A 16,723-nucleotide genomic window follows, 5' to 3' on the forward strand; every position below is an offset into this window, starting at 1 on the left:
CAAGTCCTAGGACAAAGCCTTGTTATTTGATGCATCATTGAAAGAAAGTGTGTTTCTGTCCGAAAAGCCGGCCACGATGACCTCATTTTGGGATTAAATTGTGTTCTGTTCATATATTGCAAACTGTGGGGTCTACGATCTTCAAACCATCCTTGGAGGGAGGGGTAATTATCGGCTGAAATTACATTCAACTCGATATTTTGAGTGATGTATTTACCAAGTCCCGATTCGGTGAAGGCATCAGTCAAAATTTATAGCCAAGCCGAATCTCTGTCGAAATAAGGGGGCAGGTGTGCTGCAGCTCAAAATTCAGTTGATGTATCTTGTTTCACGACCCCAAAACATAGGTCAATGTGACCTCATCTTGGAATTCTTTAGGAATCTGTAGTCAATTCGTATCTAGGTCATGTTTCTTTCTCACAGCGAAATCTAGAACCATCATACCTTCTTTGGGAGAAAGGATGTCATGACCCAAAAGAAGGTAATTTTGACATCTTTTGGCATTTTATAGCTATGTGTATGTCACAGAGAATTCCATTAATTTCGGTTAATCTGTTTCAATGTCCAAACAAGGTTAGCTTTTTAAAAAAAGCTGAGAGTCAGCCACTGGAATACAGAAAGTTTCTATCTTGTTTTGTGATGGTATATGATTTGTTTTATCCATCATGTTGTGTTCATTAAAAGTCATTGTCGTCTAAGTTAAAATTTGCCCAGTCGTTTTCTTATTTGTAACATAATGCTGTACATAATAAATAATAAAGCATAGAATAAATTTTAGTTAGGTTACATCGTGTTCTTTATGATTACCTCCAATTAATTTCTCTTGGGCGCGGACATCAGATAAAGTTCGTCTTGAGCAGAAATGAAGAAAGCCACTATGATCCCAATCATTGAACGTTGAAGAATGTATACATTTTCAATTTTACTGTTAAATTCTATAAATGTATATAGATTATGATGCTTAAAAGGAAGGTAGACCTTGGGTTAGGTTGTGTTAATTATTATTAGATAAAAGTTTTTAATCGTGCAGGTTCGAGGTAATGCATGATAGGGGAAGGGGGAGGGGTGCATACTGTATGTATATATAATTCAATTTCTAAATTTAAACATTCATTTCAGTGTTATTAGGAAAGAAAAGAATTGCTTCCAAAATAAAGCAATAAACTGGAAATTCAAAATATTTCATACATACTGTACGTACACCCTAAAATGATGCTGGATTCCATCTCGCTCATTCTCTCTAATTGGAGGAGGGGGGGGGGGCTGTCTATAAATCCCCGCAGTTTCTCTCAACTATCGCAGTTCTACTGTGGTCAGTTTCTCACCTGTGGGCGCGGTTCACGTGCACAAGCGGCACGTACATGTCTATCATCGTGTAAATTATAAAACTTTACACATCTTAAGTGATCTTCTGATGTTTTCATAACTTTCATCATTAAAGTGAAAAAGAGATTCTTTTTTTTTCACTGTTTTGGGACCTTTGTGCAAGTGGATTATTGTGTGAATTCTGAGCCGTACATGTCTTATGCAAGGTATTGATTGAGGGAGTCTTGCATCAGGCATTCAGAGGAATACACACAAATCCGTGAACTTGCAACGGCGATTGAGGGTATATATATATATTGTTAAATGTGTTAAATGTGCTCTGCATATAAACTTCTCATCTTCTATAAGCACTGAAATATTTTCATAGTATCATATTTCCCACTTAGAACAATCTCTTCTTTAATTTTTCGTCGAAGAACAATGCAGTCTATAAATAGATCGAGGTCGCGTCTTTGTTCCGAGGGTGTTTGTGAAGAATCACGCCCTTTGGTTGGAGCAAATAGCACGAGTTTCTTCAGAACAAGTCGTGTACCTCTTTTTCCCAGAATTCCAAATTACGCAAGCGCACTTGCAGTTTCATCCCACCGTAACTAGTCAGCCCGGGGGCTGACTAATAACAGGGCCACAGCTTGTGACGTAGGTATGCATAAATAGAAATGCATCATTTTGTTCCAGAGGGGCGTTTCATGAATCTTAGCGATGCGCGTTATTAGCAATGCATTTGTATTTGCTGGACCAGGTTATTTAAGCGAATCTGCATTCGGCCACCTCATAGGTGTGTAGATATAGTCAGTAGTAGGGACAACAGTTACTACTCGTATGTAGATTACTTTAGGTTTTTTAGTTTCAAAATTCAGTAGGATTCCATATAGGATACGCAGTTACAACATTCATTGCTCTTCAGCATTACTCTCTCTTCGCCAACACAGGTGTTAACTGTGTGACAGATTTTTATTAGGCTCGTGATGAGGGCATTCACCCTATTGGTGCCATATTGTAAGTCTATGATTCTCTAGCAGTGTGAATAAAGCGTGCTACATTTGTAACACGTTAGTTGTGGATTCTCTCTTACCATAGCATGGTGGCAGCGACTTCAACTCTACGTCTGCGGAAATGAACAGCGCAGACCCTCGTGTAAGTAGTTCTGCACGCACCCGACAACATGTTCACCTGGAACAAATATGGCAATTACACACAGAGCACCCAAACAATGGTGTCGTTCTAAAACTGAAACTGTAAATTCATTCGAAAACTGGAAACATAATTTAATATACCCGTTATCCTTTGATCCAAATTATTCTGCATTTTTATCTCATGGCGCAAATTTTGCGTCACCATATCTAGAATTTTTCTTTCAACACTCTCATGTACTGTACGTCTCACAATCGACTCTGGAGCTACAGGGAAAATGATAAGAGCATCAGCTGTTACTAACTTGAATGAAAAGGTCAGCAATCAGATCATCAAGCCAATGGCTCTTCACCTTTGAAGGTTGTGGGTGAAAGCAAATTGTGCTTTTTCCAGAGATTCCCTTCAATTTTTCTTTGAAGGACTAGTGATCGAAAATTTTGAAGATGTTCTTGCGGGTATTCCTTGTATGGAAGCAAATGGCATTGCTGTTCGACCTTCAAAATGGAAAGTTCTGATCGAAAGCACCATATACACTTATAGATCAGTTACAGCCGCTAATAGAATCGTCCAAAACACCACCATCTATCTAGATAACTATCTAGACTATCTCGGAATATCTAGAGGTTGACATTTCTGTACTTTATCATGATATTGATCTCGCTATTGAACCTCACCTACCCGGATCTCTTGTTACCCCTTCCATTTTACACAGTGTTGGGAAAAAGATACACATTGAAAATACTAGCAGTGACACTTCGTAAACATGAACACCTTTGTGATGTTCGGCAGGTTTATGTTCTCTCTCCAGATACAGTGCCTACCATGCCGAGAAATGCAAACACTAGTTTTAATAGCCATTTCAGACATTCCACATCATATTCATCATTACTTGCAGTAGACCTTGATGGCTTTCTTCCTTCAGAGATTGTTCAAGCCTTAAAGGATACCCTAGTAAAAATTACATCCTTTTTAGTCCAGTCTTGGAAGGTTTTAATGGATATGCTGGATCTTTTAAGACCGAGGTTAACATTGGACCTGTTATGCCCAACAGAGAAAGGACCGTCTGCCTCAGTATTCTCCTAATCAACTAGAATTACTTCAAACCCAATTTAATGAACTTGAAGCTATGGGTGTAATGAAGAAATCTGGCCAATGGAAATTCCGTGCTATGACAGATCTTACAAAAGCGTTCTACCAAATCCCTCTTGCCAAGGGTTGCCAAGGGTTCCAAGAAATACTGTGGACTCGTCACACCGTTTCGAGGCATCCGAGTACACAACCGCTCAGCCATGGGAATGTCCGGATCTGAGACAGCTTTATAAGAGCTCACATGCCGTGTTTAGGTGACCTCCTTGAAGAAAGTGTAGTCGTCAAGCTTGTAGATGATCTTTATTGTCGAGCAGACACGCCAAATCAGCTCCTCGATAACTTTTCCAGGGTCCTTGCAGCTCTGAACAGATGCAATCGCAAATTATCAGCCTCAAAAACAGTTAAAGCGCCCTGTAAAACATCTTGGGATGGATTTGGTAACAAGAAACCCTTAGCGCTAGCCCGTACCACACAGCTACTTTAGCATCTTGTGAAATGACCTCCAAAGTAAAAGCCATGTGTAGCTTTCTATGTGCCTATAATGTGTAATACCAGGCTGCTTCTTATTCCTAGCTCCCTGGAGAAAAGCATTGGGTAAGACTCCAAGGACACCATTTCATGGTCTGATGATATGATTCATGCTTTCCATCTAGCTCAACAAGCCCTGAATGCTACTCAATCCATTCAGATAGTGTGGAATCATTAGATTTCGTGGTGGCTCACTATTTGTTAATTCGTGGGTGCCCTTTATCCACGAATTTACATCCTTCACAAATTAATATAAAAGGGTTTCAAACTCATATTTCCTTTTATGGATATGAGTGAATACAGGAAATTACGTCCCCACGAACATGTAAAATTTAAGCAATCGACCCAAATTGGCCCCAACGAATTTTGTTAATTCTACAGTACCAAATCCACAGGGCACTCTTTGGATAATAACAGATGGTGCTTTTCACAAGCCTGGCATTGGTGCCAAACTATCATTAAGTCATATGCTGACTGCCGTTTTTCATACTAATTGTTAGGCCATTATTTACACACTGAATTGTCGACGGAATTTTTCCGTTATTTCCCGATCATGACAAGGAGCACACAGCGGGTGTGACCGGTCGGCAGGGGATGCTCACTCCTCCATGGCAACTGATCCCACCTCTGATGTTTTTGGAGGTTCGTGTTTGCTCTGCTCTCGATTTGTATTGTTTTAATGGGCTTGGAGCATGAATACTGTTCGTTATCTCTATGTTTAATCTGTATGTTACCGTCACGGTAGCTCAGTCGGTAGAGCACTCGCTCCGTGATCGGAAGGTCGTGTGTTCGAATCACGGCCGCGACTGACCTTAGTCGATAAAAATAGGTAGCAACTGTTCCTTCGCAAAGCGCTCGGCTCTTTGAAATGAAAGTTGTGGGTCCGTTGGATGAGACCTTAAAAACCGAGGCCCCGTGTCACAGTAGGCGTCGGTACGATAAAGAACCCACAGGCTCAATGGCCCTGAGTGCCGAGTAAAAGGCTAAATTTGAAGCCCTTCACCGGTATATGGTGACGTCTCTATATGAGTGAAAAAATCTCGAACGGGACGTAAAACAACATACAATCAATCAATTATCTGTATGTTTCACGAGGTGACACAAACTATTTCTTCAGTGCCAAACTGCGTAAGTACCAAGTACCATGGCTTCCATGTGAAAGAAAGGCTTTGTCAATCGGGACTGCTGTCAAACACTACAGTCCTTACATATTTCAGTCATTAGGACCATGTTGTGTCCTCACTGACAGTAAACTGTGTGTGAAGACGTAATACAAACTATGCCTTGGAGAGTCTTCTGATAGTCCCCGTGTGTACACTTTTTATAACAGTAAGCAGATACCAGGTTCCCGTTCGTCACGTTGCTGGGGCAGCCATCCTACCCTCGGACCACTCAAGCCTCAACGCCCCAGAGTGACCTATTCGTAACATCGAAAGAATTAACCATAATCTCTAGATCGTTACTACATGACTACTTACATCGATCCATATACAGCTCCTCCACCTCAGTGCCAAACAAATGAAAACTATCTACGCATTGGATATGGACAAAGCCTTCGACAGTATCACTTCAGCATGCTTACAGTGTTCTGCACTTTAGAAGTTTCCACATTTTGTAATAAACAATATCATATCCTCCTGAGACTATTGTTTGTTTGGGGTTTTTTTGTCTGTTTATTTGTAGTTTAATGTCCCTCTCGAGAATTTTTCTCTCATATGAAAACGCCACCACTTGCCGGTGGAGGGCTGCAAATTTATACTTATACTTAGCACTCAGGACCATTGAGCAGTGAGGGATCTTCATGCCAACACCTACTGTCATACATGTAGGACCTCGGTTTATACGGTCTCATCCGAAGGACCGGTCTCCACGTCCCCAGTGGATTCGAACCCGCGACGTAAAGATCAGCTCCTTATTCCGCTGAGCAGAGCAGACGCTCTAACCACTGTGCCACGCGGGCGACTCCAGAGGTTATAGGCAGCGCATTTGCTGCTGGTGTTATGAAACGTCAAAAACAGCTAATCTTTATAATGCGTGAGTGCGTTTCTTCCTACAACACCGCGCGAATCATCGAGGATGAGAGGGCTGAAATACTTTGCACTGCAGTTATCCAGTCCTGCATAGAGCTTATACCGATGGATGGACCTTTTGATGTTGTCCGCTCTGACCCAGCCCCAGGATTCTGTGCTCTTGTTAATGACAAGATGCTACAGTCTCATCGAATTTCAGTTGAACTTGGACGTTTTAAAAATACCAATAAGAACCCGATTGCAGAGCATGTAGTCCAAGAAATAGGTGAGCATATACTGAAAATTGATCCTACAGCTCGAGTGGTTCTCCCCTGTTGTTATCACTTGCTGTCGCATTTGTCAACAGCTTTATTCATCCACGTGGATTATCTGCACGAGAGATGCTAACTCGAAGAGACCAGTTTACCAAACGAAAGTTGCCTATATCAGATCGGGAGTGTATATTGCAGAAACTTCTATCTCGCAATGCCAATCATTCAAACACTGAAATTCTAAGGCCTCTCATCAGATATACCTATCCAGTTCCACTGTGAATTTGGAGACCTAGTATACCTCTGATAGAAATAAATCCAAAGCCAGGAACCGTAATCTTGTCGTTTCAGCTGATGAAAAGTGGTGTCAAATAAGAAAGTTTGTGGGCAATCAGTTGAGACAGTCATCATACAAGTTGAAAAAGTCAGCGTGCTATTGAGTTCCTTCCTCATCTCATGACCAGTCATATGTCTGTGATTCTGATTTTGAAGAAAAAGTCATGCGCGGATCTAGAGGGGGGGGGGTCCGGACCCCCCCCCCTTGGAATTTGCAGAGTTACTAAAAGTATATACTGAAGCAAATAAAAAACGTCTTTGGACCCCCCTAGAAAACGTGGACCCCACCATCACCACCACGAAATAGGTATTTTTTCACGTTATGGAAATAAATTTTACGTTTTTTTAATCAAGAAATTTTCTGGATAGGGAAAGGAATTTAGTATTCCAGGACCCAAGAAATTTTTGGGTTTGAATCTTTTTTTGACTGGGATGGACCCCCCTGGAAAAAATTCCTGGATCCGCGCCTGTCTCTTCAGTGAGATCCTACACCATCACAGAGACAAACATGAGGATTTTGCTTCTTATCCTCACAGCATTCCTCCACACTCTCTTAGAGATTATTCTCCTCTACTTGAAAATAGCACACTTGAGGACAAAACCACAGACCCTAAGATACCGGAGAGTGCTTCAGATTCATCAGAACGCCTTCCATGTCTAACCTACTATTACTCGCCCCCACCGTATTGTACGTCTGCCGAGCCGGTTCCAGGATTTTGTAACTGTTGTACTATATCAGTGTTATGTTTAAATCAGTTATATTGTAACTGTTACCTTATTTGTGTTCAGGGGCAGAATAATCCCCAGCTAGTCAGAACATTATCTTAATATGATAACTACATTGCATTATGTGTTTTATAGCTTTTTAGGATTCGTAATGGTCAGTTTAGCTATAAACATCCAGTGACTTTATCTAGACCTATTTCATTATGTGGCCAGAGTTGTTCATCAGTTTCTGTCGGGTTATTATTTTTTCTTAAATGTGTACCCCTTGTTTAACACCTCATCATTGAAAGGAAAAAGAGAAGTTGTGCCAACACAGGTGTGTTGTGATCGGGTTCGTGATAGTTTGTGATTCCTAGCAGTGTAAAGTTTACTACAGTTTACTACATTTGTAACACGTTAGTTGTGGATTTTCTCCTACCTTGCTTATCTTCAATGGGCGGATAGACGTCTTGCAGTTTTTTTTGTAGATTAATTTACGGTCCTGATTTGCCCATTCCTCTTTGTCCATGACTTCTTACTTCATTCTCTTCCTATTGTCATTTTATATTTTACACAGAGTTATTAACAGAAATGTAAGCCCTTTTCTTTTTTTATTGGGGGGGGGGGGGGTGTTCTAATCAGGCAACCTCTCTGTTGCTACCTTTGGCATCGTTGTAAGGGAGCTACCACGCGTAATTTTGAAGTATGTTCACACAATTTTTTCAATACAAGTGTTTTGGGTCCGGACTGTAGTGGTTGGTAGCGATTTAAGCATTAAACCCCTGTTTAAAGGAAGTATTGAACTCTCTTATGCTTTCCGTTTTGTCTACACTTCTTGATTTCTCTTGCTTTTGCTTACAATTTTCCTTATTCCCTGATATTTTTATACAGTTTCACTTCTAACATCTCTCTCAGATTATTTTTTTTTTCCTTTTGGTGCCATCTCTCTCTCAGATTATTTTTATTTCCTTTTGGTGCTTCCATCTGTTTATTTCGGTTTCAAATTATTTTCTAATCGCTCGTTATGCTGTACTATTTACTCAGAGCTCTATACTTGCTGTGTTGAGCATAAGACCACTGCTATGTACTTCCTTTTCCTTCTGTCATAAAACAGCCATTGTTCTGGCTGTAGCTATCTCGTTTCTATCTTTAGGATGGAGTCTTGGTGCATTCTGTGGAATATGGACAAAAAAAATCTTTTGTACATGATTGACCTTGTTACTCAATGTCATTCGAACTCTAAGTCTTCCAGACTTTTTATTTTAATAATTTAAAATTGTATTGAATAGCTATGCTAAAATGCAGGTGTACAATTATAACATTTCGAAAGCAACAAACTACCTTAATTTTCTAGATGAGTGATCATGTTCAACTCCTTTAGCAGGGTTGCCCCCCCCCCCCCCCAAGAAGCAGCAATTCCTTGTTGAAGAAACATGGAAGATGATACTATGATCATAATCGGATTTTGCAGATGAAATATATTTTCTGGATGAGTGATCAGGCAGATGTTTTCGAGCAGAACCATTCCGAAGTACCGGTAACTACAGACTCTATCAAAGATGTTGCATCTCTGGATTCATACTACCAGATACGATTCTTCTTCTGAATGTTTTGAAAGAGCCATCGGTTATTTGATCATGGAGTAAGTCCATATGCTTGCATATGACTTTATAATTTCTATCTGATATACTGATCTGGTGTATGATTTTGTTACAAGCTCATTAACTAGTTACTATAAATCACATTTTGACCAGTCATTCAGATATTGCATTTTGGGATGCATACTACCTGTCAAGCTTCGAAGTTTGCAAATATCGTATAATTTTTTGATGTTATTAAGGTTTTGTATGTTCCTTGATTCTTAAGCGACTTCATTCCATTGTTGCACCAACATCCATGCATTAAAGAATTATTACTAGTGAACATGGAAAGCAAACTGCTATGAGAGTTTAACCAAACTGTGAAATTGTAAATGCACCGGGATCATGTCCCAGGATAGAGCTCAACTGATCATACGTGTATACGTGTTTGTAAATGTATTTTAACTTTGAAAAATATTTTTCTCCTGTCCTTCTAAAAGAAAACCCTAATGAACAAAAAATTCTCTTCCACATTGTAAAATCCATATCTCATGGGTCTAGAGTTCCCTTCCTAGGTGGGGCTGAATCATTCATAGTCTTAGAAACTCATATCACTCAGGTGATCTCCATTTTTCGTCAAATAACACAAAATGGAGAATTAGATGAATACTCGTACATGTATAACTGTATAGAAGAGCACTGGTACAATTTGTACATACTGTAGTCCTTGACAAATATATACTGTTTTTTTCCCAATGCCAAAATTGATAATAATGGTAAGCATATGAGTCGCTGTCTTGTAAGGCATGTTACTACCCGCTATGGTTTGTGAACAACGTGTTTGTTGAATTATTCACGCATTGAAAACCCATCACCGATCGTCAGTATTCATAAAAATTAGCACCATGTTTAATTGATTTCCTGCGAAAATACTCGGGAAACAATTTGGAAAATACATTTATATATCTAAGTCGTAGTTGCATCGAAAACTTGAAAGCTGTTTTCCGTGAAATAGAAAAAAAGATAAATGTTTTATTGGAGTTACCCATTATGAAATCGACCTGCCTGAAAGCTTCCAGATTCCGGCGAAAACTAGAAATTATTATTGATCTGAGTTGTTTCCAATCATGAAGTTGTTGCATGTTGGAAGATCTGACCTCATCTAGCTTTGGATCGATGTTATACTCATTATTTTGCCGTGCTTATTTTTATATTCCCTATAAAAAAAACATGTGAAAGATGTCTTAAGTTTAAAGTTTGTGTGTTTCAAAAAAGTAAATTTAAACATACTTGAGTATTAGAATAATACCTCTCCTTGCTATAATAAGATTTGATCGACTTGGTGAAATTTTGCTTTTAAGTGAAGTATTCCGTAGAAACACGTTTACATTCGGTTGGAATCTTACTAACTCGACGTAAGAACTAAAACAATCACTTGTTACAGCTTACACCTATCATTCCTAGATCTCAGGAGTTAAGATTTTAAAGTCTTAAAAAAATCATCTTTACATCTGAAAATCAATCATAATAACTGAGTAATTGTAAGAACCGTCGGAAAGGGTTTAGGTCCCAGGGTATTATATTTTTAAACAAAATTTTACTAACAATGTGTTGGCCAAAACAATCGCCTTAGGGTAAGATTACCGTTGATATCATCTATTATACGGAAACGTATTAAATTTTCTGCTTGTTGTATATATTATTCAAGTTACATATATATATATATATATATATATATATATATATATATATATATATATATATATATATATATATATATATATATCCCTTTCATGTGGTCGATCCATAGATATATCGACTTCACAGAAAAGCGTATCTACCGAGCACGAAGTGCGAGGTCGATATGCTTTTCTGAATCGATAATTTCCCTAACTGATTGTGTAACTAATAATATGCCCCGAATCTTTGATTACGTGGGCATAGAAATGAGAGAGTTGTTGCTTGACATGAAAGCCTGTTCCTATTAATTTTAGGCTAATCTATTTGCCTAATCTTGATATCAGTTATGGATTCAATAATCTTCAAGGGACGGGGGGGGGGGGGGGGGGCAATCATTTGGGGTCTGGGGCGGGGTCCCAGTGGGCGAAGCCAAAGAAATCTCTCAATTTTTAGGAGCTTATGGAACAATTTTTCGACTTATTTTACCTGTACTTTATGTATAATTCATGCAATACCCCACAACAAAAAATGATTTATTACTCTTATGTATATCTTTGGTCACAAAAAGGGGAGGCTAGGTCCCCCTCTAAATTTTCCAGTAAATATGAAAAATAAAACATGTTAAAAATTAATCAAGATCTTGCTCTGGGGTTTCAACATCCACAGTTATTAGTCGGACTTTTAGTCTGATTGTTCTGTCCAGACTAAGCACTTAGTTCAGTATCATTCTTGCTTCAACCATACAGCGCCACCAGGTAAAAGTTGTACAGTAGCATCTTATTGAAAGGTCGTAGGTTACAGAATTTTTTTGGTAAATGCCTTGTACAACTGTTTTATTTCCCCTGGCACAATATTGCATGCTTCTTCTACAGAATGTAGATGCACAACTTGAGTAAAAACCATCTCTAGAATTTTTATGGATTATACTTCACACATGCTGTATAGGTAAAGAGGACTTGCATTGATTTAGATCTATCAACATCAAAGTTGGAGGGGGGGGGGGAGGGGTCAAAATATTCTTTGTTACGCATGTGATACACTTTCCATTTTGCATAAGTCAAAGATGAACATAGCTTTGATCAAGATTTCCATCTCGGAGTTCAAGTCAAACATTTGTGTAAATAGTTTTATTCTCGCATGTTACAGGGATAAAGGATTAGCATTAAAATTGACTGTAAGATTCTAACTCAAAGATCAGGATTAGCAATGATATCTATGCGGATTTAACGTAAATGAAAAATGTGTACTAGTATACTCCCTAGACTCACTTTCACTTACGTCTTGCTAGCTCAGAATAATATCCTTAAGTTAAAAAATGTGAAATAAAACTGACATGCACATATTTCTTTTATATGAGAGAAGAATCTTTTTATAACTGCCTAAGTTTTGGGACTTATGTCTATGCAATCCCTTTGACATATTGAAATATGTTCAAAACAAACAAAACTGAATGCACAGAAATTAATGGAGTATATACTGGTTATTTGCTGTAAATTGGCATGGTTTAGCTAACATGAGTAACGTGATATCTGTGTTGAAAGTTTTTGATTGAAGTTTGTCCCCGTCCACTTAATTTTGTTACTATGTATATATATATTTTTTTAAAATTATCATTTTTAGATTGGTTAAGATTGAAAAAGAATAATTGAGATACCGGGAGATTCAAATTATGCGTAATTGCTAAACTGAACTTTGAACAGTATCTTTAGAAGATACTTCAAGGTATGGCCGTGGGCCAAGCTAGGGAAGACAAAAGGGTGCTGACCTCTAAAAAAAAAAAAGGTACATATTTAAAAATTTGAAGTTGCATGACTATAAATACCACGCGAATCTTTAAAACAAAAAGGGACGCATGAAAGATATCTCAAGAACAATATTACGCTTTTTATATTTTGCATTCTTTGAGAGCTAAATACATGTAGTATTTAATTAATAATTGTTTCTCCATGACTATGATAACAAGGTACATGACTCGATCATTCGCGTTTTGATAATGAAAAGAACTTGAAATTGTAATATTTTTTAATGCTTAGAAAACTAAAGAAAACAATAAAGTGTCCAAGTGAATAACACCATTGCAAGATACTTTTTATAGAGTTAGCTCAATTGTACGTGCCTATAAACATTAGGAACGAATACGGTCTTAAACATTACTAAGGTAACGGCTTTTGTGTATAAAGCCATCACATTTAACGTGAATAATGGATATAGGCTAATACAGCATTAAAGTCTCGGCCAAAAAGATATTTATTTTTATTTCTGTGCTCTTTTTTGTGTATGTGTAGTAGTTTCACACGTGTGAATGAAAACCACGTGACCATATAGACTGCGCGAGCATAGCTATTCATTATAATACCTTGCAGCACGAGTGGCCAGCATAAATAACTCGTAACTAATTTACTATCCAGCTAGTCTTGGCTCTCGTAGGAAGTACAGACTACAAAGCGTGGTAAAGTATACTTTCATTTTTGTGCATTTTCTTATGCGTAAAGTTATATTTTAAGAAAATATCATAGTTTAATAAAACAGAATCGATGAATCATGAAAATGTTAAAAAGCCGGTAAATTTCCATTCAACATGGTAACATATATTGAAAGGGAAGAAAATATAACTCTGTATGATAAATGACTACAATGATAGTGTTGTATAGGGTACTTAACGTTATGATGTTATTTCAGGTTTATATATGAACATGCCCCTTATCTTTAAAAAAAATCGATGAAAGCTGTATAATTAAAGAAAATTCTATAAATTTCCTGTCAGTATTGTACACGGCATGTTAGCAGGAAAAATCTGAACACAATTATTATGTAGGCCTGCCATTATTAACCCCGGCGTTGAAGGGATTTTAAAAAAAGAATTGGTTAGTCTGTGGTACATCGTCCATGGACACTTGCTAAAAATTAAGGAAGCAACGTTTGAAATTACATGTATTAAGTTTCAGAAAAGCCCAATTCTTGGAAAATTGAAATGTATCGAACAAGGATATATTTAACTTTTGGCGATAACATTTTTCTGCTTCTAAGTTGACGTGCGTCTATATATATTTTTTCTTAAAGTCTATACAAATTCATTGAACAGGTCCCGGATAAATATAAAACACTGATGGTGTGTTCAAAACAAATCTCATGAAAAGGGGGAAGTAAGTTTATACAGTGCAACAAGAATGAATTAAGGGAAGTTTTCATAAGACGAATTCGCTCATATGCAGGAAACGAATAACATATTGATAGCACGTGCTCTACCTTTTTTTAACAACAAGCTAAAATTATAGTATGATAGCATTGCTAACTTTGTCAAAGAGGGTGTATTTTGGCCGGTGGGGGGGGGGGGGTATTAATTAAAGAAGGATAGTAAATAACAAAGGCGACGACGACTGAAAATACCCTCCTATGTAAAATCTACAGCAAAGACGGTATCGACTGGTGTCAAATCAGTGTCGGTGTACAATTTAAATATAGGCGTTCAGAATCCTACATTCCACCCAAGATGTTTGATCCCCCTTTACTTATATATATATATATATAATTTCAAGTAATTTAAAGGGAATTTGCAATATATGGATATTTGGTAACCTTTTTGATATTTGTATTGTCTAAATGGACTTTGAGCTTGAATACTGTTCGTTATCTCCATATTTCATGGTAGTGAAAGTTAAGCTGTATTCGGTTTATTTCTTAAGCCTTGTATTTATCGAGTAGTTGGGGTTAACCAAATGAACTTGAAAGCGTTGCAATACTATCAAACCATAAAATAACATTTGAACTCTGAAAAAGTGCAATCGGTCCAGTGTTATTGTTGGTTTCTAGGTCTATTTGTTTTGTGACTGTACCGATCAACAATACATGTCTGAGTAATTTGGGGCATTCAAATCATTAAATCCCCGTTTATAAGTCGCAGTGGAGAACAATATTAGCATGGGATGCTGTAGTGGAACCATTGTTTAAGTTAAATGTAATGAAAAACCTTGATCCCTATGGCCATGCAAAGACAAACAAAACAAAAGCATTAAATAGACTTCTAGATACTAGTAGTTTTAGTTCAGATCAATATTTGGATTTATTGGATAGAGTCCGAGTAAAGATGAATGGATTAAATGAACTAGAGTTTTTTTTTCTAAATTATTCAAATGATCAACAATATTGGTTTTGTCGGAGGGTAGTAGCAAAGCTAATATTTATATTGTTAACAGTATGCATGACATTAAACATAGTTTTTATCGACAATTGCAAAGTATCGATATCTTCAATACCAAATGCCACCAGTAGAGTCAGGTTGTTCTAGTTAACAATGCATTTTGATCAATAAAACAACAAAATCTAATATACCGTGCATTTGATTATTTATACCGTCTGAAATTTTTGCGATTTGATGTTCAAAAGCCCTAAGGTAGCATTCAAAAATTTTCTCTTAATTTATTGGGTATGGTGAAGAGCATGGGAACGTTTTAAAAAACATTTTGAATTGACAACAGAATACCTTAAAAATTAGGTATCGACTGCAATTACAGTCGGGGGGGGGGGGGGGGGGTTATGCCTTATATATAATGGGACAGTCAATTTTAAAATAAAACAAGATAGATTTTTTTTTAATTAGAAATGAGTGATTCCAAACAAAACGGTTACTCCTCTGAAGGAGAATCGATGTCATGGAAACAACAGGAAGCGGAAGCTCTCTCCTCAGATGGTTCCGCGACAACAGCAAGTGATGGACCGAAGCTGAAACGGCGGGAAGTGTGGGCAAACAAACTGGACTTCCTGTTGGCCTGCATTGGCTTCTCGGTCGGTCTAGGAAATGTGTGGAGGTTTCCATTTCTGTGTTACAGAAATGGCGGGGGTATGTAATATTGTTATTTATTGAGTATTTATAAACTGGTGGGCAGCAATAATTTGAAACGCTGAAGAACATGTCTTCCTTTGTCATATGATGCTGTTTTAATATGTAGGAAAGACACGAATTTCATGAATTGATGCTGTTTTGATGTTACATATATTTGCATATTACACAGCGTATGCTAAAACAAGGAAAACACGTGAAAAGTGGATTTCTAAACCCCCCCCCCTTCCATAAAAAGATTCTATACTTGCGAAACATTTTATAGAATATTTTGAATGAGTTTCTGTGTTTAATCATTTTTATAGCTGATTTATGTTTGTTTAGAAAGACTTTCATTGTTATATCATCATCCAGTAATAAATTTGCTAATATAAATGACCTTGCAGTGTTCTGAATGTCAAAATATACCACTGTCAAACCACAGGCATAGAAAATACAGTACATTTTGTAAATTTAATAAATATAAAAGTGCATGTTTAAATATACGTACATATATGTTATGTACAATCAAAAAAAAAAAATCTTAAAATAGTAAGATAATATATGCATTGTTCATCTAAGAGTGTCTGGGACTACATGCACATGTGATTGATATAGTATGATGATGATAAAAAAAATGTTACATACGATATAAAAATATTCATTATATAACATTTACTTGTTAGGAATGTAACTCTTCTCGCTAGAAAAAAACAAAGGGGCGTAAAATTCCACAAAAATACATATCTCTTAGTATATACTGACAAATACATAAGTTATTACTTGTAATACTGATAAATATTTCGTTTAATTAAATCGTTTGCTTACGACATGGGCAAAGAAAGAACATAATGCAATGAAAGAAAACATTATGCAGCTTTTTATTTGCTTTTCTATATAAGAAAAGGAGTGTCAAAGTGCCTTTTTAATAGAGTATGCATTTATAAACACAAGGAAAATGTCAGTGAAAGTAGGGTTACTCAAACAATTTTTCCCCAATGTTTCATAGATATTATCTATATAGAGTGCACCAATTGAAAGAAAGTTTATATTTCGGTTAAGTCAATGACATCCCATTCCTGAACCTTTACATGCTTGGTTATACATCATGGTGGGCGAAATGGTCGTATGGAAAAGTACCGCACGCCTACCAAGGCCATTAGCATTTTTTGTGTGTCACAACAACTGTTGGTTGTTAGGCATCTGGGTTTCATAAAATGTTTTTGTATGTTTTCTATTGTGAAATTACGG

General features: G+C 37.1%; 2 protein-coding genes across 4 annotated transcripts in view; one reads left to right on the forward strand and one right to left on the reverse strand.

The window, feature by feature from the left end:
• The window catches only part of LOC133173001 (protein sprouty homolog 2-like), a 279,783-nt gene that overhangs the window by 106,357 nt on the left and 156,703 nt on the right, over positions 1-16,723 (reverse strand). The gene's annotated exons all lie outside the window — the stretch shown is intronic.
• Positions 1-16,723, forward strand: part of LOC133172998 (sodium- and chloride-dependent taurine transporter-like) — a 56,005-nt gene that overhangs the window by 5,448 nt on the left and 33,834 nt on the right. The window contains exons 1-2 of one of the 3 annotated variants that reach the window (XM_061307867.1): positions 12,962-13,105; positions 15,254-15,493. In XM_061307867.1, the coding sequence (XP_061163851.1) occupies positions 15,256-15,493 (238 nt within the window). In that variant the 5' untranslated portion in view covers positions 12,962-13,105; positions 15,254-15,255. Of the gene's footprint in view, positions 1-12,961; positions 13,111-15,253; positions 15,494-16,723 lie in introns of those variants that run through there. The other 2 variants (XM_061307868.1, XM_061307869.1) reach the window with 2 other exon arrangements.

Source organism: Saccostrea echinata, unplaced genomic scaffold (genome assembly GCF_033153115.1).
Source record: "Saccostrea echinata isolate AGI-Se365-2 ecotype Australia unplaced genomic scaffold, CSIRO_AGI_Sech_v1 ptg000056l, whole genome shotgun sequence".
NCBI lineage: Eukaryota > Metazoa > Mollusca > Bivalvia > Ostreida > Ostreidae > Saccostrea > Saccostrea echinata.